This window comes from Mercurialis annua, linkage group LG5 (genome assembly GCF_937616625.2).
Source record: "Mercurialis annua linkage group LG5, ddMerAnnu1.2, whole genome shotgun sequence".
Classification (NCBI taxonomy): domain Eukaryota; kingdom Viridiplantae; phylum Streptophyta; class Magnoliopsida; order Malpighiales; family Euphorbiaceae; genus Mercurialis; species Mercurialis annua.
In genome coordinates, this window is record NC_065574.1 from 1651737 (window position 1) to 1672356 (window position 20620).

Below are 20620 nucleotides of genomic sequence, written 5' to 3' on the forward strand. Positions count from 1 at the left end.
CACAACTATTTCTTTAAATAAAACTTGCATTTCTGACAAATTCTGATCAGGGCAGACGCACGGCTCGCTAGCGATTGCATAAGGAGCCTCCTGATTTTGTCTTATTTGTTTTAGTATTCTGGCTTAAAAATAAATTTGGTTTATCATATGTATCACGCCAAAAAGCAAAAGCAAAAAATAAAATAATAATTTTGTTACATTCAAATTTGAAGCATATATAAATGTATAAAAAGGAGTAACCATATATTAGTAAAAATAATTTTATCACATTAAAGTTTCAATTAAGCAATATTTAATATAGTCATCGTATCATTAACAAAAACGAAATCATCAAAGCCACGCGGCTTACAAGCAGAAACGTATAAAACTCTAATCTAGTCATATATAATTAAACAAATATACTTTGATTCGTTTTGAACTAAAAAAATCAATTAAAATAACTAATTCTGCTCGGTTTGATTTTAAAATATATTTTAAAAAAATGAATTGAATTTAAATTTTAAATTTGAATCGAATACACATCCAAGCTAGTCTTAGCTTTGTTCAAAAATTGGCCGTACTAACTCCCGTTAGGCTTCAATGATGTAGACGAGGATAAGTATTGGCCATACATTAAATATAATGCACGTTCATAAAGTTTAGCAGAAGAAATGGGCCCTCAAAATAACTCATAATATTGTGTTTTCATGAAACGTGGCACTTAAAGAAAAGGATCAATCATCTCTTATCCATACCTTCATAACTTCTATATCAATATTGAAAAGTCACTTTACTATATAAAACACATTTTTTATTTAAAAAATAAAATAAAAGATCGATAAATCAAACAATTGTTACTCGATCCAACTTGATTATTGTTATCCGGAGATTAGAGTTTGAACTCATGACCTAGGATATATGGCTAGAATCTTTACCAAACCGAATTGGACTGGTTAAATCGAGAACTGGCCGGCTGCTCGATAATAGACTCTTAACATCAAAAATTATGTCTAATTGGATTGAACCAGTGGTTGACCTAATAGAACTAACGGTTGAACCGATTATATGATAAACCACATTTACTAATTTACTAATCTAGTTGAACCGAAAGTCGATAATCTTATCAGTTCGTCTACCATTTTAAAATACTGCATTAGAGTACTCTCTAATTTGTGCCACTTACCTGACTAACATGGATCAATGTTTTTTTAAAGAAAATTATTGCAATTACAAAATTTACTGATCACTTAATAAAAAGTAAATTGATGCTTGTGTGGTTGTAGACAAGGTATGGGAAATGCACCATTGTAATGTAACATCAAGAAAAAATAAGAAAAATCTTATATTCCAACATATCTCCAATACAAAAAGTAAAAGGAACAAAAGGACCCACTTTTATATTTAACCATTGATGGGGGCATCATGTTTAGTTTGTGTTTCAAGCTATTGCAAATTTGGAATTGAAACATGTCAATAAATTAGGTATTATAACATGTCAAATTATGATGATTATCATGAGAGCAAATTACTATAAAATCCTTCATATTTGTCATAATTCACACTTTAATCCATTATATTGAAAAATCAAACGATATGTTTCCTTATTTTTATTTCCGTCAACAGTCAATTTTTAGTGTTAGTCAACAGAGTCAAAAAATTTGGGTATATCAATTTTCAAACATGAGGGACAAAATCGTTGACAAAAATAAAAGTGGGACAAAATCGTTGAGAGAAACTAAAGTTGGAGACCATATAGTTTCGTTAACTCGGTTATGGACGGAAGGACTAAATTGTTGATTGAAACAAAAATGAAGAATCATACCGTTTGATTTTGAAACAGAAAAAATTAAAATGTGAACTATGACAAATGTGGAGGTCTCATAGTAATTTGTTCTTATTATTATTGATGAATCCTCTATGCCTACAAAGACAGTTGTGGCACGTCACTTTTATAACAAGCGAATGAATATTTGACATATTAAAATATTTAATTATTATTTACTTAAATATCTTAACATTGCAAAATATCTCATTTTGTTGCAAGAAAGATGCGACATAACGGTTGCGTTTAATAATTATTTATACTTTAACATCATATTCAAACCAAATAAACTAAAATTAATTTTTTAAAAAGTTAAAATCGAATAAAACCAAACCAATCAGTTCAGTTTGTATTGAAAATGAGATGAATTTGTTTTACTTCTAAAACCAAACATAACAGAAAATCATTTTTTTATAGCATGAAATCAAACCGAATTAAGGCTAACAAGCATTACCAATTTTCTAATTTGATTTCAAAAGTACTGAAAATGTGGTTTTTCGATTTCAAAATCACATCTATCAGACTTTTGTTAAACAAACAGACGAGGACTTGGTTGATCAAATGATCAGATTTCAATTACCATTTTTTTCAAAGCAAAGGATCATCGTGGTACTTAAGCGCCGTAATTAATTAAGTCACACTTAGCGATTTTAATCAATGAGGGATGACATTCTCTAGTTATAGGTCAATTACCCCCAAATTGCACAAAATGAACATATTCACAGACCGCGATGACCTTCAAACCTAAAATTAGAAAGTATTGTCCCGAATTGATTAAAATTGTTAAGTTTGAGTTAATCGACTCTAAAGCACAGATTCAGCGACAGCGATGACATTCGTTCTTTTTTTTTTTCATGGCAGCCTCTACAGCTGCAGTTGCCTTGGCTGTAAAATTGCTACCGGAAAGTAGCAAATAGTAAAAATCTGGCATTTCATCCCTACAAAGGCGTAAATGCGAGCACAGGAAGCTCCACATTTTGCTACAAGACAATCCAGTAAATATTGTACACCATACATTAATTAAATCTACGACAAGAGACTCGAGTATCTCTACTTTATGGTGATGTAGCGATTTGTGCCATGTCTGGACCAGAAGTCTTTGAGGTCGAGGGGGGCTGCTAGATCGTGGCCTTCTGATGCCAACCGACTGAGCAATTTTGTGAAGACACTACCACTCATTTTGCGACCACCAACTCGAGCATGGCGTTTATTAGGCATCTGCGGTAATGGATATGATGACATGGTGGTGGTGCAACAGGATGACTGCCACCCGCCATTTCCCCATTTGTAGCATTGATGAGGAATGCCGGTACACGAGCAAATGGGTACCGGCATTGTAGACTCGTCAAAATTAACCATGTTCAAGCCATCCTGACCGTCCCATTCAACCTTAAACTTCTTCCCTTCAGAAGCGCCTTGTCCGTTCAAATCTTCACCTACTCTAATTCCCTTCCTTGGTGACTTAGCTGCCTTCATCGACATCGACTTATTATCCTTTAACCGCTTCGTCGGGTGCGACTTGAAATATTCGCCTGAAACAGTTGTTATAGGGAAGGCGTCAGTGATGTTCATCTCCCCTGCATCATCAAGAGCTTCGGCCACATCATTTGAATTGTATACAGGGTGCGGAATACGCTTTGATCCACGTTGATTTCCATTGCCTAAAGGAAAATTCAAAGTGTTTTCCCGGTATTGAATAGCTTCCAGAGCATTGTCTCGCTCCATCAAGGCATTATCCCGCTCAGCAAGAGCTTTTTCTCGCTGCTGAAGAGCTTCATCTCGTGCAGCAATAGCTTCCCTTTGTTCAGCTAATGCTTTGTCCCGTTCGTAAATGGCAGCATCCCTCTCGGCAAGGATGGCCATAATCTTCTTATTCATTACCAGCGCATTATTGTGTTCCTTCGTTGGATGTGAGGGCCCCATGCTCCACTGCAGATATGGCGAGTATCGAGGTTAGATTGCTCTAAAATTGCACGACACAAAAGTGACTGAATGCAAAAAGTTTCAGAAAAGAGCTTCTCACCGGAGAATTTGGTGCCTTGTAATAGTCGATCTTATTATATCTCCCATTATGGTGTTGTCCACTTTCATCCATTTTATATCCAGTTACAGATAATGCAGTAGAAATCAGGTTGAAGAAAATCTCAAACGATGATTATTTAAGATCATAGACAGCAACTTCTCTGAAAAGAGAAGACAGTCTTCAGTTTTGAAAAAAGACGAACAAGAGCTTGGATCTCTTAGCAAGCAAAAGAAGTTTAGGAGCCTCATAAACATAAATATGAAATCAAGATTGTTAACGATTGCAAGAAGACAACAAACCTAATAATAATGTTCTGAAAAAAAAAATAGTTTAGAAATTAAACTCGAGAACTAAACAAAACTATCAAAAATAAAAAACAACCTTAGCTATAAGGCCTCAACTGCATCATGGGAGTTGAGGTTACAATAGCCACATAAATATGAGCCACTTTCTACCTCAATAGGGCACTGGAATTATAAGAGACATGGATAACATTTTGTTTCTCCCTGAAAGCTTTCATGCCTTTCTATACAAAAATATAGATGAATTCTATTTCTCAGCACAGCCAGTGTATTTTTACATTTCATATTAATGCCGTATTTCACATCGGTCATATTTAACTATTTTCATTAAAATGGTATGAAGTTTGGCATGGAGAACGTACATGAATAGATGCCTTAATCAAACAATTTTCTTATCAAAATCTAAATCACACAAAACGCTCTGCAACTAAATGAACTTTGCGAAACTTATACATGCGTAGGTATATGAATTCATTTTAAATAAAAAAAATTAACAACAGAAAATATCATATAAGTGTTCAATGTTACAATAATCACTAAGAACTGCTTTCCTATTAGAAACGGCTCTCTTAAGTTTAGGTGTCCTGCAAACAAAAGCCTACAATCTGTTTCATAAGTAATTAACTGAGTAAGAGTATGCAGGCATTAGGCCATCGCCAAGAACATTCAGCTAATTTGAAATTGCAAATGCAATTCTTAATCAACATACACCAAGCTGCCCCAGTTAGCAAATTGTACACTCAATGGCCAACTAGGTAGCACAGACGCTTCATTCAATCAACGTGTCCTGTTTCAGAAACATGTCAGACACTTGATGTTTCGGACACAAAACTTCATTTTTTACATAAAAAACCTTAAATAACACCGTTTCACCATGTCCGTGCTACGTAGATGGCCAATAAGCACTAATCGGACACACCCGTAAAGTCAAACCAAGCATTGATCCCTACAGCAATGCAAAACATTTTGAACCCTAAACAGAACTTATGCAGATAATCTAGACTAATTTCAACTCAAGTTGACCTAACTCAACTATATTTCAAACTTTTCTAATAACATTTTTTTAGATTAGTAATAGCTACCAAATAACCCAGATAAGTTAACAACTTAAAGCATACAACTTTAACACAACACAAGTAGTAACATAAGTCAAATTAAAGGACTTAAATTTAAGTAAAGTTAAACTTTTTTCATCAATTACGTTACAAAAGCAAAACCCAGATGGGTAATCATCAAATTAAACAGTTAAAGTTTAATTTTTTTTAACTGTCACAGTAAATTCTTGAGCTAAAGATAATACAGAAGATCATAAAGAGATCAAAGAAGGAATTTAATGAACTTACTGATCTGTTTTTATTTGAAGTGAAGAAGAGCTTTCTTTCCTGCTTTGATTTTCTTGGGAAACAAACACTAAAAGAGAGACTGAGAAATTAAGGATTGGTGCGTGTTGATAGACGGGCTATAACTGATGCTCCGTTAAGCGAGTCGGATTATGTTTGTTTCTTTGAGATGTCGTTTTATGTTTAGGTTTTTGGCTAAACGACGTGTTCTCTGCTTTGCTTTTTCTTAACGGGTGGGCTAGCACGAATCGGGTCAAGGGAAAGCTCAACATGAGTTCTGTTTTGAAGTTGAAGACCATAGTCCAAATTTTATAATTAAAATTCATGTATGGAAGAATAAATTTGAAGTAATAAAATATGAAAATAATTTATTTTTATACAAATGATTTAAACTTTTTTAATTAAGAGGTGAGATTCTAAATGATGGCTTTTAAAAAAATATTTAAAAATTTAAAAATTTAATTAATTTTTATGGTTTTTGTATTGTTAAATAATTTATTTATTTAAATGTATAAATTTTACAAAATTTATGAATTTATTCATTTAATATTTCTCAATCCAAACATTATCTTACAAAGTAGAACATAACTCCAATAATTCAGGATAGGTACAATACACATGTGAGATAAGCAAAACTTTGGAAAAGGAAAAGAGAGGGATTTAATAGGTTCTTTTAATTTGTCATAGTAGTAAATTTGAAGTAAATAATTAATGGGAATCTCATTAAAAATGCACAAACAAGGAATACAAATCATGAAAAATATATTAAAAATAATAATATTATGTTGAAAATATGATTATATTCACAAATTTAATTTTAGTCAGAGAAATATTAGGTTGAAAATTCAGATGTAGAAAAAAATAGATTGGGATTTGAATTCAGTACTTGCTGTTATCCCCTTTCGCCCAGTGTGCCTGACTGACATCCGGCCCTTTCGCCCGGCGTGCCTGACTGACATCCGGTGCGGCGGTTAGTCCAATCATACCACGGTTATGGCATTAGCTGTTGTAGTACTTGAAATTCAACACATTTTTTTCATAAGAGAATTAGCTTTTTTTGGTGAATAATGTCAATCATTCCACAGTTGAGATGGTTGCTTAAAGCCATTGCAAAGAGGGAGAATAAATGTCTATTTTCCCCTCAATTTCTGCAGAAACATTCCAAGAAGATTGGAGTTGTCCGAACATGCTTAAGCATATAGATTAATTCCCCAAAACTTGGCAGGTTGGTTGGTCCGATAGCTCCGGTCGACACTTTTGATCAGCTCCATGTCCTCTTTGCTCAACTCAAACTCAAAAACTTGAAAATTCTCCTTCAGTCTCTCAATCTTTGATGATTTGGGAATGATCACCGTGTTTCGCTGGATGCCCCACCGAAGAACGACTTGCGCCACAGTTTTTTTGTATTTCTCGGCCAAACCCTTGCACGAAAAAACAATGACACGGGAATACATGTGAATAAGTTATTGTCTGAGAAATCTTAAGAAGAAGAAAAACCGATGTAAGATAAGCTTACTTTAAGAACAGGGTCATCCAGACATGATACTGAACCAAACCATTCTGTATTAGCCACAGAGCCACCAAGAGGAGTGTGCGCTGTAACGCAGATGCCGTGCTTTTGACAAAATTTGACAAGAGATTCGCGCTGGAAGTATGGGTGTGTTTCAATTTGATTCACAGCAGGTTTCACCTTTGAGTATGCTAGGCAATCTCTGGTTAGGAAGATGTCATAGTTGCTGCAAATAAACTTCCCTTTAGAACCACATTCCTACTTTAGAATACAACACTCTAGCTATCCGTAGGAACATAGTTTTATTTTTATTAATGAGGATCGTATGTGAAAAAGAACATGATATTGCTTTAGCAATTTGTCCACTTACTCTAGTGAAGGAGCATAAATTTTCTAAATTAGAAACCTTTATCAAAAATATTAGAGCTAAAAAGATGTCATTCCCATAACCAATACTAATGTAAGAGATTATTTGCTTCCAATTGGAAGCAACAGGAAGAATCGTTATGATCATTGCATAAGTTTTCAATTACAGGATATACGAAAAGGTGAATTAGGAAATTTTGAGCTGACTTCATACCTGATTCCAATACTACGAACTAAACCCATGGAAACCAAATCTTCCATAGCATGCCAGGTAGTTTCCAATGAAATGGTTGTGTCAATGTCAAGCACTCCATCTTCATCCAAAGCACTGCTAGTTGTACCCACTCCTGTATGAACATGTAAATACAATAAAATATTTCAGAAAATGAGAATGCTGTTTCGAGTTTCACAAATTCATCCAATGCTACAGATCTTTTTTTCCCTAGTACCCCGAAATGCTATAGGAAACTGTAAATTAGATCGAAATGCTATACAATTATTCCCGGATGAGCTTCTACGTCTATTATTGTCTATCACGAGAAACTAAGTTAGCTCTGTCGCAATTATTATGCAGCGGAGATGATAACCAACTATTGCAAATTAGAAAAAAGGGACTTAATGATCATGTGCATCACTCTAGTAGTAAAACAGATAACATTCTATCATATATTTCCTTATAATATCTCGCGTTTTAATTATAAGGCCTTCCAAACAAAAATATGCAGCTTGCATGCCATAATTTCTAAGGATCAAAGAACAAATCGAAAAATCTAGAGTAAATTACAGAGAAAGAACATTATTATGAAAAGAGTACGCACCAGTATGCTTCGTGGCTACAGGGAAATGAACAAGGTAGAGATCGAGATACTCAAGCTGAAGCTTCTTTAAACTATCTTTACAAGCCTCAATGACATGTCCATGGTCTGAATTCCACAGCTGCAAACAAATATATGGGAATAAACAACTTCCAATTGTCACCAAAATATCAATACCTAAAATCAGAATCATCGAACTGGAGGATATACGCGAAAGAACAAACAAACAAACCTTAGTAGTGATAAAAAGATCCTCCCTTTTAACAAGCCCACTCTGAAAAGCTTCTGCAAGTGCTTCCCCTACTTCTTTCTCATTCTGGTAATCAGCTGCAAACAAACACCAAATTGTCAAAAACCAGCTAACTAAATCTCTCTACAAAATTCTTTACAAGCAACAACTATTACAAATACCCCCTAATAGTTATAACAAGGCAAAACTAAATCCTCTTTGAAAAAAAATATTCCAATTGAATCTTAAATTTTAGTATTTAAAACACCTAATAAACAAATTCAACATCAAAATCACGGACCAGATCGATAAACATTTTCATAATCTATTATGAATTATAGTAAACACACAGCAACAGTAAATCAATTAAAACAGAGAGAACTGAGAAGAGAAGAAATTACCGGCACAGTCAAAATGGCGGTAGCCAATTTGGATGGCGTTAATGATGAGATCTCTAATAGCTTTGCCGTCCATACGCCATACGCCCAGTCCGATGATTGGCATTTTGATTCCGTTGTTAAGTGTTATTGCTGCCATTTTTTTCAATTTTCTTTAGCTTCTGCTACTCCAAAGCTATGGAGTTGGTCTCTCTACTCAATCAGCAAATGACAAATGATATTTTCGTTTTGTTTTTGTCGTATTGATGGCAAAAAGATGCTTAACCCACTATTTGTTTGTTATATAAATGACATGGCACAATAGTTGCGTTTTATAATTTTTCATCCACTCCTATTAAAAGTTTGTTATTCAAAAAATTCGTATATTATTTATTTTTTGTTAAATAGGTCTTTTTTTGCGGAAGTTGTGAGCAAGTGGTTCAATTGCGTTAAGTAATCTTCACGTCGAGAATGATAAAAACTTTTTATACTTTTAAAGGTTAATTGTAAATTAATACATGAACTTTAACCCTGATTTATAATTACCACGCCAACTTTCATTTTTTAGTAATTTGGTACACTGAACTAGAAAAACACTAACGTATAAATTGTAATATATAGCCACGTGTTGCTGTATGATTGGTCGTTGTACCGAATAAATGAAAGTTAATATGGTAACTACCAAGTTTTTAAGTTCGTGTTTTAAATATAAATTAAGGTGAAATTCGTGAATTAATTTGCAATTAACCGTACTTTTAAATTTGTATTTAATTAGTCATTTTTAAAAAATATTATTCAACAAATCGTAATACTTTTAAATTTTTATTTATTAGATCTCTATTGAAGTATAATAATGTGATATATTTTGCCAACGTATCAAATTTATTGGACAGTTAGATATGGTCTCATGTGAGTTTCAGAGTAAGCGTAACGTACGCTCTTTTTCCGTCCAAAAAAGAGGCCTAAAACTTCAAAATGAATAAAGTATAAAAGGCTAAATAAAGATTAAATAAAAAAACAGACCAGATAATGAAAATTCTGAAAGTAGAAGGGTCTAAAGAAGGGTTTAGCCAATATAAATTTAAGAATTATTCCGAAAAATAAGCTCACATGTGGGCTTGAATGGGTTTGAGCTGAATCACTTTATTTCTCAGACTAAGCCCAATTAAAATATGTTAGAAAGGCCCAATAAAACCTGAAAAAACATAGGGCTGAGATATTTTTATTTTATAATTGGTACGAAAAAAAGACAACGAAACAATTTATTATCTTCCACACGTTCCTTCCTACTTCCCTTCCGTCATCTCACGACACAATCAAAATTATTCAGAGAGGAGAGAGACATCCAAACTCAAAGAACCTCTCAGATCTAAAAAAAACGACACCGTTCTCAACTCAACATCTCATCAATTAATCATGTCTTCTACCTTTAGCGGCGATGAAACTGCTCCGTTCTTCGGCTTCCTCGGCGCCGCCGCTGCTCTCGTCTTCTCCTGTATCATTCTCTTCTCTTTACACTTTTAATTTTGCAATTTATTTGTATTTTTTCTTTTAATTTGAAGATCTCGCTGTTGAAATCCGTTAATTAAATGTTTTTTAAATGTGTTTTGGTTTTTGATTGTTTGAATTTAGATCGATCTGATTCAGTTATGTGTTTTTGTTAATGATCGCATTTGATTTTTGATAACAATTAATTAAACGAATTAGATGACCTGGCAGTTTATTTATCTTGGTAATGATTTTAATATGCTGTTTACGCTTGATAATAATTAATGAAACGAATTAGATAACTTAGCAGTTTGTTGATCTGAATTAATGATGTTAATATGTTGTTGCTTACGCTGGTTTGCTTACATTTTAAGATCCTATGAAAATTAGGTTATCCTTTGATTGTACTTAGTTTAAAATTATGTCGAATCAAAAACCTAACCTGTTTGAAACTAGGTTGAATGGAAAACAGAACCAGTTTTGTGATTAAAATATTGTGGTGTAGCGGTTTAGAAGCATAAAATAGAGATCGAGTTTTAATACGAACGAGCAGAAGTTTAGGTTTATGAGCTGAGTGCTGAATTGCTGATCTTGTATTGGATGCTCAGGTATGGGAGCTGCGTATGGAACAGCCAAGAGTGGTGTTGGAGTGGCGTCTATGGGTGTGATGAGGCCTGAGCTTGTAATGAAGTCAATTGTGCCAGTTGTTATGGCTGGTGTGTTGGGTATATATGGTTTGATTATTGCAGTTATTATTAGTACTGGTATTAACCCTAAGGCTAAGTCGTATTACCTTTTCGATGGCTACGCACATCTCTCTTCCGGTCTTTCCTGTGGCCTTGCTGGTCTTTCTGCTGGTATGGCTATTGGAATTGTTGGTGACGCTGGTGTCAGGTATATTTGCTCTATACATGGATGTGTCGTATATAATTTTTGATATCATATGATTATATTATTTTATCAATCAATTTGTGCTGTGAATTTGGATTAATAATTGTGTCTCAATGACATTTACTTGCAGTTTCGTGATTTGAATTTTTTGAATGTAATGGCTGAAATTTTGCTCTCTGTAATCTGAATTTTGCTTGAACATACATATGAACATTTAACTCTATATTAATTCTCAAACATATGATTGTAGAAATTTTTAGACTTTATTTTGATATTAATCTTCCTAGCTCAATTAAGTTTACTCTTTGGGGTGTCATGTCAATATGCTTTTTCATCTGTAACTCAATGGTCAGCAGTAGTTCTCTGCTGTTGGCTATCGACATGCTAAGTAGTACGGACACTTCATTCAATCAATGTTTCCCGTTTCGGAAACGTGTCGGAAAGTTGGCGTTTTGAACATGAAACTTGTTTCTCCGTATCCGTGCTATGCATGGTTGACATGCAGCTCTAGTTGTCACTCTGTTTTTTGTTTCTAATGCAATGTCAGGACATTTGGATTGAGATTATGTGTAGCAAAAATTACTAAAATGTTTTGTGATAATTTGAATAGGAAGCCATAGTTATAAATCTGTTTTGGGACAATTTGATTGTAGAATACGTTGTTTCATGAAAATATATTGCATCTTGTCTTGATCTTTTATCTGTTTATTCTGCAGAGCTAATGCACAACAACCAAAACTCTTTGTTGGTATGATCCTTATCCTCATTTTTGCTGAAGCCTTGGCACTGTACGGGCTTATTGTTGGCATCATCTTGTCTTCCCGAGCTGGCCAGTCTAGGGCTGAATAAGCGGGGAGGTTAATACCTTTCATTATTCTTTTATGGCTTCCGAATGTGTGACTGCAGGGGAAGCACTTGCAGGATTTTGAAAAATTCTCGTTATGGAAGTGCCTGCTCTGCCATGCATTTAGTGGGTGGTTTCTTTGTACTGTTTGCTGAAATAGGATCGAGTTTATCTGCGGAATAAAAGTTTGTGAAGCTGTTAAACTTTTGGTTTATTTTTTTTATGTATCAATGTGTTTTTGCTGGAAACTGGTATAGAAACTTTAGTTGTAATTCTAATTAATTCATCCATGGATTTCTTATTTATTGAATATGCTGAATGAACGGTTATTTTTTAAGATTTGATTTTGTAGGATTATTTGTTGGGATAGAACAATTCAGAAAAATGAATTACCATTGATATGGGTATTAAATGGTGTTTCTCTTGGCCATTTATGCGTCGGGTCATTAGCTTTTTTAGGGTTATTTTGTTATTGGTTGAAAATGATTGTAATTCATTCAGTAACTCATCAGTAATGAATGGATAAAGTAATACACCTTCCGTCCCAATAGAGTTGTCCACTTTAAAAAAAAAAAATGTATTCCAAAACTCTTGTACACTTTCAAAAAATAATTTTTTACATTTAATTTTTTCTATATTATTCTTATTTAAAATTCATTAATTAGTAAGTTGACAGTAAATTGCAAGTAGACCTTATATTAAATAGGGGTATAATAAAAAAAGTAATTTTTTTTTAATAAACTCCATAAATAATAATTATTTTTCTTAAACTGTGTGATAAAGATAAAGTGAACAACTCTAGAACGGAGAGTAGTATTTATTTTGGATCTACCTTTTACCATATGTTTTTTTTTTGTCAAAGACCTCTAACCATGTGAGACATGAATGTGAGACATGAATTTTAGGACCACAGGCTTGATAGGAAGCTTCCAGTTTCTCCTATGGGGAGTTTTCGCCCTCTACAAGTTTCTTTGAGCTGAATCGCAATTGTTTAAATACAAATTTATTACCTTTAGACTAGTGTTGTCAAAATGGGTTGGCGGATCGTGCCCAGCCACTTTGTTAATACTACCAAGGTTAATACGAACATGCCTTTATAACTAATCACGTTAAAATGTTCACCCTAACAATGACACGAATTTTAAACGAGTGTCATGATACGGCACGAAGATAAATGGATAAGATTTTTAATAAAAGGAAATATCATCATATTTTTAAGAGCAAAAGTAATTGTAATTATTCTAAAATTTGAAATTTAGTTGATGAGATATGAAATAGAAAGTGAATTTGTCTCACTACATTCACTACATGTGCATAGTTAAATTCACTTTATACTCTAAATTTAAATTATAAATTTCTTATTGAATTCTTAATTTTTTTTATCAAACTGAAGAGTTTGATATTTGTAAAGAGTACATTAAGAATCACAACCCAAATAACTTTAAGCCTAGAAAATGTACAACATTTGCTTGCCTCAGTAGCCCAAGCTTAGCTCAGTAGATAGAGACTTATGCCTTATGATGATATACTGATGCAATAAAAAATTTTACAACTTTATCTTCAATATAATCAATAAGATTTTTCAACTACAATGATTCAATTAATAGAAATGATAAAGGAAATCACATTCTGCTGAACCAATAATTTCTAATAATTCAAATGAATAAATTATATGACTATAAAATCCATTTTAGATATGATTTGTAATATTTTATCCAAATTAATACAATGTGAAATAATTAGAGAAGAAAAAATATATTATTAAATCGAATGATGATAGGTTGATTACAAGCATATATATATATAACTAGAATAGTTCTAATCAAATAAGAACTTCTAAGGATATAAACCTTTAATCATAATAGGAGAAGGAGATATATTCCAATACTCCCCCTCAAGTTGGAGCATGAGGATCGATCATGCCCAACTTGGACAATAACATAGTAACAATTCGACCATCAATAAGACTAAACTTGTGTTTAAGCCAATCGATAATTTTCAGTTTTAAGACTTGATGGTCTCCTTCAAAATTGGCAGGTTTAAGGACTTACGTCGGTCCAAATCAATAATTTTCAGTTTTAAGACTTGATGGTCTCCTTTAATATTTGCAGTTTAAGGACTTGCGTCGGTCCAATAAATAATACTCAGTTTTAAGACTTGATGGTCTCCATCAATAATTTTCATGGAAACTTGAAGTGCGGCGGCGGCGAGTATGGCGGCGGCGACATCTTCCCTTTCCATATAGAGTAGAAAAATTGAAAAGAAAAAAAAACAGACTGATAACATATGAAAAAAAATCATTGTAGACTTGAAGTGCGGCAGCGGCGAGTATGGCGGCGGCGACATCTTCCTTGTCCATATGATAAATTAGAAGTGTGGTACGGCGGCGGCGGCGGCGGATAATGGCGGCGGCGGCGGCGGATAATGGCGGCGGCGGCTTCGGATATGGCGGCGGAAATAACAATAAAGTAGTATAAATCATCTATTTAGAGTTATGTACGAAAATATAAAAGGGATGGGAGGTGATTTTGGCCATAAAAATAGCCAAAATCACCTCCCTAAAAGTGATAGTTTAAGGTTTGTGTTTAGATGAAGGATCGATTTGGCTTCGATACCATGTGAAATAATTAGAGAAGAGAAAATATATTATTGAATCGAATGATGATAGGTTGATTACAAGCATATATATATATATATAACTACAATAGTTCTAATTAAATAAGAACTTATAAGGATATAAACCTTTAATCATAATAGGAGAAGGAGATATATTCCATTATACAATTTGTTTCTATGCATTAAATGTATCAAAAATAGTGCTAATAATGCCTCATACGTCACCGTGTATGTGAGTTTGTTGCTTTTCATTTTATTCCAATCAAGTAGTCTCTCGCCAAAGCTCCTACTATAGAAATGAGAGCACACCATGGGTAGGCAAAATGCCCGGCCGTTCGGTTCAACCAATCGAACCGATTACTTTTCGGATGTATACAATTTTATGTGTTCATGTCGATTTTAACAGAACATAATAAAATTCCAAAAAAAATGATATTTGATTCGGTTTGATTTTAATTTTTCGATCGGTTTGGATTCAATCAATTTAAGTGTAATGTCGTCCAGTTTTAATTTTGAGTTTGTCGGTTTCTGATTCGATCATTTTATAAGAATTAGTTCTGAATCAAACTAATTGAATGGTCACTCCTGGACCACGTGAATGGTCAATTGAGAACAAATAAACCATCATTTGAATGATCAATTAAGAACAAATAGAAATATGAAAAAATTATCAAACAATATTAAATATAGTCAATATATATTATTTTTCAAATTCTGCTAAAATAATACTATTTCATATAGCATAGTCTTTTAAAAAAGACCATGAAATTTGATCGATTTTTTAAAAATTGTTAAAATAAATGAAGAGAAAATAAAGAGTTATGTATAGAAAAAATGTAAAAACAAATAATTAAAGAGAAAAGGATAAACTTTAAAATTAAAATGAAAAGACTTCCGGCTGTTTACATTTAAAGTTTAAGACAAACATAAATACTAAAAAAAATTAATTTATCTAGGTCAAATGAGTCAATTTCTAAAAGAATGCTCCCTCCGTTTTTTTAATGGACTATTTAATCAAAATTTTATATATTAAAATAATGGGTGTTTTGTCTTAAATTTATTAGAGTATATGGGTATGCATCTGCTGCTCCAAGCTGAAGCTTCTTGCTGATGTGTAATGCCAGCTAGAATATACAGCATACAGCTGTAATCTAGCTCATGAACAGCTGGATAACATGCCATTTGTGTGAGGATTAATATCTAGGAACAGATTAGCTTTTTCTTCTATAAATATAAAGTTTAATTGTTTAGACCAAATTTGTAATCTACAAGCTTCAGTAAAGTTCTGTTACTCTGTTCAAATTCTGATACGGTATCAAAGCGGGTCCGAGCCCGGGATCAAGCATTGCTGCCGGAGTTGCCGCCGCGTTATTAGTTTCTTCTCCGGTTAACTGTTCTGGAAGTCCAGTCCCAGCAGTTCCGTGATTTCAAATTTGATGATTTTCTTCTCTATTGTATCGATCTGGAAGTCCAGCCCCAGCGATCCGGGTTGAGCTTAATTTTGGCGTATGAGCATCGCTATCGGTGACTCGAAGTTCAATTTCTGATTCTTATCATTGCTATCAATTACTTTCGGCTTCAATTTCAGGTTGTTTCTGATCGTTTTTTAATAAATTTATAGCTATTATTCAGTTTCACTTCCTACAATCTCAAATTCATTGATTTCAACTCCTTGATCATATGATTTTCTTTTGAAGTTTATACTTTCAGTGAAACCGTTATCGGTATTAATTCTTATTTGTTAAGCAAAATCAGTTCATCGGTGGAGATCAGTTCTCTTATTCTCTAATTCATTTTTCCTCTTTTTTTATAATATTAAAATCTCATTCACATGTAATCTCAACTTCTCTCAAATTTTTTATATTCGACTATTCAAATTTCTCTTTTTATCCTAGTTCTGTAATCAAATCAATGTTTGATTTGATTATTATCTTATTCGATTTGTCTTTGATTCTCAAAATTTTAAATTTTCCTTTATCATAATCTCAATCTATGTTTTGAGACTTTGTTTTCAGATTGTGAGTTTTATACCAATTGTCATTCTCTGTGTTTGATATTTGTTGAGATTATATCTCTTCGTTTTAGTATTGAGATTTGATTGAATCTTATTTTCGGAGTGGATTAGTTCTGCTATTTGTTGAAATAATTGATACCTAATTTCGCACACTTTATGTTCGATAAAAAGTCCTCAAATGAGAAGTTTTGGTTTCTTTGATGTTGATGACTGCTGCTGGTATTGATTTTCAAGACTACTACAAGTTAAATTGGCTTTAATTTGAAGAAAAAAAATTGAAGGATATTCTGTTATGATTAACGAAAGCGTATTGACGTGCCCAAACTGATTTTTATGATGCAAATTTTTTGATACATATTGTTGTGAACTGCAAACCGTTGTTGTTGCCAATAAATTGCTGGAGATGCTCCTTTATCAAGCTTGCATCAGTATGCGCTTGAATTGCTGAAGATGCTCTCTTATCAAGCTGGCATATTCAATACATATATCCAGCTTGAGCGGGCCATTAGAGTATCTGGGTATGCATTTGCTACTCCAAGTTGAAGCTCCCTGATGATATGTCATGCCAGGTAGAATATAATTATATACAACTGTAATCAGCTCATGAACATCTGGATAACATTCCATTTGTGTTAGCTTTTTCTTCTATAAATACAGTTTGAAGCTTAATTGTTTAAACTAAGTTTGTAATCTACAAGTTTCAGTAAAGTTTCGTCACTCTGTTCCAATTCTAGTAAAATTATAAGAGTAAATACTAATATAAGCCGATTAGTTAATAAATACATTGTAAATTGACTCATAGAATCATTAAGAAGGGATAAATTTGAAAGATAATAGTTAAAATCAAAATCCTAAAAAGACAAGTAACTAGAAACAAATATATTTTGCTAGATGGACAATAAATAAAACGAGGGAGTATCACATTCAACCTTGTTTATTGCAGTGAAATTTTTGCCTTCCAATATTTTTTTATATTATTTGTATTACAGGTAGCCATAGTTCAAACGGTGAGTATTAGATAATATTGTATTAATAATGCGGGTTTATTTTTTCCGCAAGCTCTTTCACTCCTCAAGAAAAGAAATAGTTTTATTGTTAGTTGTTAGCTAAATTGACTAATATAATTTATATGCTTACACGAGTTTGTGTAATAATTTTTTCGATATATTTCATTTTAATTATACAATATAATTGTTGCTTCATGTCATTCATATAACAAATTAATAGTGTGTTAGTCATGTGGAAAATTAAATGATAAAAAAAAATTTAAAAAAATATCGCAAATGTATATTATCATTTTGTGAAAATGACGCGATGTACCAGTTATATGAGATCAGCATTTCAGGTCGAGTTAACTCGATTTGTTTTTTCTTTTAACACTATGTGAGAATAATATAAAGCATTTTTCACTAGGATATAGTAGTATTGTAAAATCTTTTTGGGTTAGGTATTGAGAAATGGTCCAAGGATTTTTGCATTTCTCCAAAAATTTAATGCTATCACTAATTTGTTGTATGTATATGTGTGTGGATGACAAACATTGGAACAGCAAAAAGGTCATCATATGAAATTCCCAAGTTGTTGACGTAGTTCTCAAATTCTGTGATCTATTAACCAACTTTATTACATTATCTTCATCAATGCAAACATTCATTCATGACTTTGCACTAAACCCTTATGACTTATACATTGATTAAATACATTGATTAAATTAATCAACTACTACTAATCTTTTAAAAAAAATACTTCTCCATAATATTTGTCTCCGGTTCATAATATTTATCACTTCTGGAAAAAAAAAATTATTCCATTAATATTTGTCATTTTAGAATATTAAAAAAACATTAATTATATTTTTCAAATATACCTCCTATTAATTTATTGAAATGATACAAATATACAAATAAAAATAGTGGTCATTAATATCAACAAATTTCAAACTAGGATTAACTTAATAAATCAAACAGAACAGGCGTATTGTCAAATTTTGAATTATCTCGCATTTCTATTTGGAAGATTAGTTTACAGATTTAATTTTTACAATGTAAATATTGTATTTTATATTTGTTATAGATCTATAATTGTTATTGTAATTTTTAAACACATAAATTTTATATTGGATGACATATTATATTGTCAGAAATCTCTGATCTGCTATAATATCTAACTCGGTTCGTGTGGTTAAAGTTGAAACTCATATAGTCAACTTTTTTTATTAATAAATGAATTCGTATTTTTAAAAACAAATCATGTTGTTATTGATATCGGTATTAAACAAGTTATTACACCGAGTGATATGCATAATCTGTTTAATTTTCGTATCGTGTTCTTACCCACATGATTATTTAAAAGATAGATCAACACAACACAAATACTGATAGAGAGAGTAGTAGGTTACCTGAAAAAATTAGGTCTGTTTTTTGGAATCTTATAAGTCCAATTATCCTTCTTTGTTTTTAATTGCAAATAAAGTGACCTCAATTATACGTAGTGTTTTGTGACATTATTGTTATATTGCCTCTTCTCCACATGCTTTTGTTCTTCTTCTTTTTTAATTTATTAAAACTTTATGGCAGTTATTATTTAATACCGAAACTTTTATGCACTTTTGTGTTTAGTGGTTAATGTTGTTTCAAGTGGGAAAAAAGATGATGTAATTTAATTTATTTAAAGGGTTTAGATAGATTTTAAATTTTAGAAAAACCTGCTTTTAATAATTTGAAAATCTTAATTATGTCATGAATGAGTTGATTGTGCAAATGTGAGTTGCGATTTGTGCCACTTTACTTAGCTTTGAGCTTCTCCATTCACTATGAACTTCATTTTGGGATAGTTTTTTCCGTCCCAGTGTATTTGTCCCCTTTTATTTATAGATAACAATAAAGATTAGCCTATTATTAAATTTTAAATATAAACAACATGATAAAATTAATTTAAAAAATTATTATTTAGTCGAAATGGACAAAAAATTTGGGACAAAAAAATAAAGAAAGTGGCTGCTATTTTTTTGATTAAAATTCTCTCAATTTCGCTTCAACTTGAAGGGTCATATTGACGAATTTACACCATTCATTGTAAAAGGAATAGTGCAGAAAAATTTAATTAAATTTGATTTTTTGATCTACACCAATCATTTTACAATGAATGATAGTAGATTTATTAAACATAACTTCTCAAATTAAAGTGAATTTGAGGAAATCTCTATCTCTATTTCTTTTGCTATGTGAAGGATATTGTGTCTATATAGGATTAATTACACCAAAAATCATGAACTTTACACTTTTTCACGAAAATAACATGACTTTCAAACGTTGCATGCAAATAAAGGTACAACCTTTCGTTTATGTTCAAATTCAACATTGGCACATTTTTCGGTGGAATTTCACTGACTTGGACACTTGATGGGTGTGCCGTGTGTCCTGCCACGTCAGTGAAAACGCTCTCAAATGTTGAAATTGCAACAAAATGAAAGGTGTTGCCTTTATTTGCCACGTTTTAGAAATTATGTTATTTTCGTGAAAAGATGTAAAGGTCATGATTTTTGGTGTAATTAACTCTTCTATATATCATTTGATATTTCAATTCTATTTAAAAGAATTCAACTAATTATTGATGATTTCTTAACTCTTATGAATTTTATTTATAAACTAATTTGCCATAAAAGTAAAATGAAAAATTGAAAAATATTTTATATATATCAACTAAATTTTTATTTTTTAATGTTTGGATATTATCTGTATAAATTATAGTGTTTCTAGATCAAAGTGACAATTTTTTTATTTATAAAACACTTTACCATTTTGTTTTAATTTTAAATATATTGATTTATTTTACCATTATTATTGTTATTATTATGAAATTAAGTACGTAGTAATATATTTTTTTTAGCAGAGGTGGAATTATATTATGTTATTTATTAGCAGAGTTAGCGGAATTAATTGGTACTAAATTCATTTTTAACTAGGCAAATCACGGCCTGAACGAAAGTCGGGGTTCGAAAGTAC

The 20620-nt window shown here is 32.0% G+C and overlaps 3 protein-coding genes across 3 annotated transcripts; 1 reads left to right on the plus strand and 2 right to left on the minus strand.

The window, feature by feature from the left end:
- Positions 1-2687: 2687 nt before the first annotated feature.
- Positions 2688-5676, minus strand: LOC126681091 (protein BASIC PENTACYSTEINE5-like). Its single transcript, XM_050376470.2, has 3 exons — positions 5470-5676; positions 3825-3984; positions 2688-3730 (listed from the first exon to the last, which is right to left on the minus strand). Exons 2-3 carry the CDS (start codon positions 3894-3896, stop codon positions 2852-2854), a joined length of 951 nt encoding a protein of 316 aa, XP_050232427.1. The 5' UTR covers positions 3897-3984; positions 5470-5676; the 3' UTR covers positions 2688-2851.
- Positions 5677-6211: 535 nt separating this feature from the next.
- On the minus strand, positions 6212-9032 carry LOC126681092 (NADP-dependent D-sorbitol-6-phosphate dehydrogenase). Its single transcript, XM_050376471.2, has 6 exons — positions 8788-9032; positions 8390-8484; positions 8161-8278; positions 7557-7689; positions 6983-7202; positions 6212-6887 (listed from the first exon to the last, which is right to left on the minus strand). Exons 1-6 carry the CDS (start codon positions 8921-8923, stop codon positions 6657-6659), a joined length of 933 nt encoding a protein of 310 aa, XP_050232428.1. The 5' UTR covers positions 8924-9032; the 3' UTR covers positions 6212-6656.
- A 993-nt stretch (positions 9033-10025) lies between these two features.
- LOC126681096 (V-type proton ATPase 16 kDa proteolipid subunit) lies at positions 10026-12323 on the plus strand. The gene is made up of 3 exons (XM_050376475.1): positions 10026-10258; positions 10860-11145; positions 11859-12323. The coding sequence occupies exons 1-3, from the start codon at positions 10180-10182 to the stop codon at positions 11989-11991; spliced, it is 498 nt and encodes a 165-aa protein (XP_050232432.1). The 5' UTR covers positions 10026-10179; the 3' UTR covers positions 11992-12323.
- Positions 12324-20620: the final 8297 nt, after the last annotated feature.

Bases quoted from the DNA above. Each gene is read 5' to 3' on its own strand.
- LOC126681091 (XM_050376470.2), bottom strand. From the start codon at position 3,896: ATGGATGAAAGTGGACAACACCATAATGGGAGATATAATAAGATCGAC. The intron at 3,731-3,824 runs GTGAGAAGCTCT...CCATATCTGCAG, and splicing joins ACAAGGCACCAAATTCTCCG to TGGAGCATGGGGCCCTCACA.
- LOC126681092 (XM_050376471.2), bottom strand. From the start codon at position 8,923: ATGGCAGCAATAACACTTAACAACGGAATCAAAATGCCAATCATCGGA. The intron at 8,279-8,389 runs GTTTGTTTGTTT...ATTTGTTTGCAG, and splicing joins ATCTTTTTATCACTACTAAG to CTGTGGAATTCAGACCATGG. The intron at 7,690-8,160 runs GTGCGTACTCTT...ATGTTCATACAG, and splicing joins TGTAGCCACGAAGCATACTG to GAGTGGGTACAACTAGCAGT.
- LOC126681096 (XM_050376475.1), top strand. From the start codon at position 10,180: ATGTCTTCTACCTTTAGCGGCGATGAAACTGCTCCGTTCTTCGGCTTC. The intron at 10,259-10,859 runs GTATCATTCTCT...TTGGATGCTCAG, and splicing joins CGCTGCTCTCGTCTTCTCCT to GTATGGGAGCTGCGTATGGA. The intron at 11,146-11,858 runs GTATATTTGCTC...TTTATTCTGCAG, and splicing joins GTTGGTGACGCTGGTGTCAG to AGCTAATGCACAACAACCAA.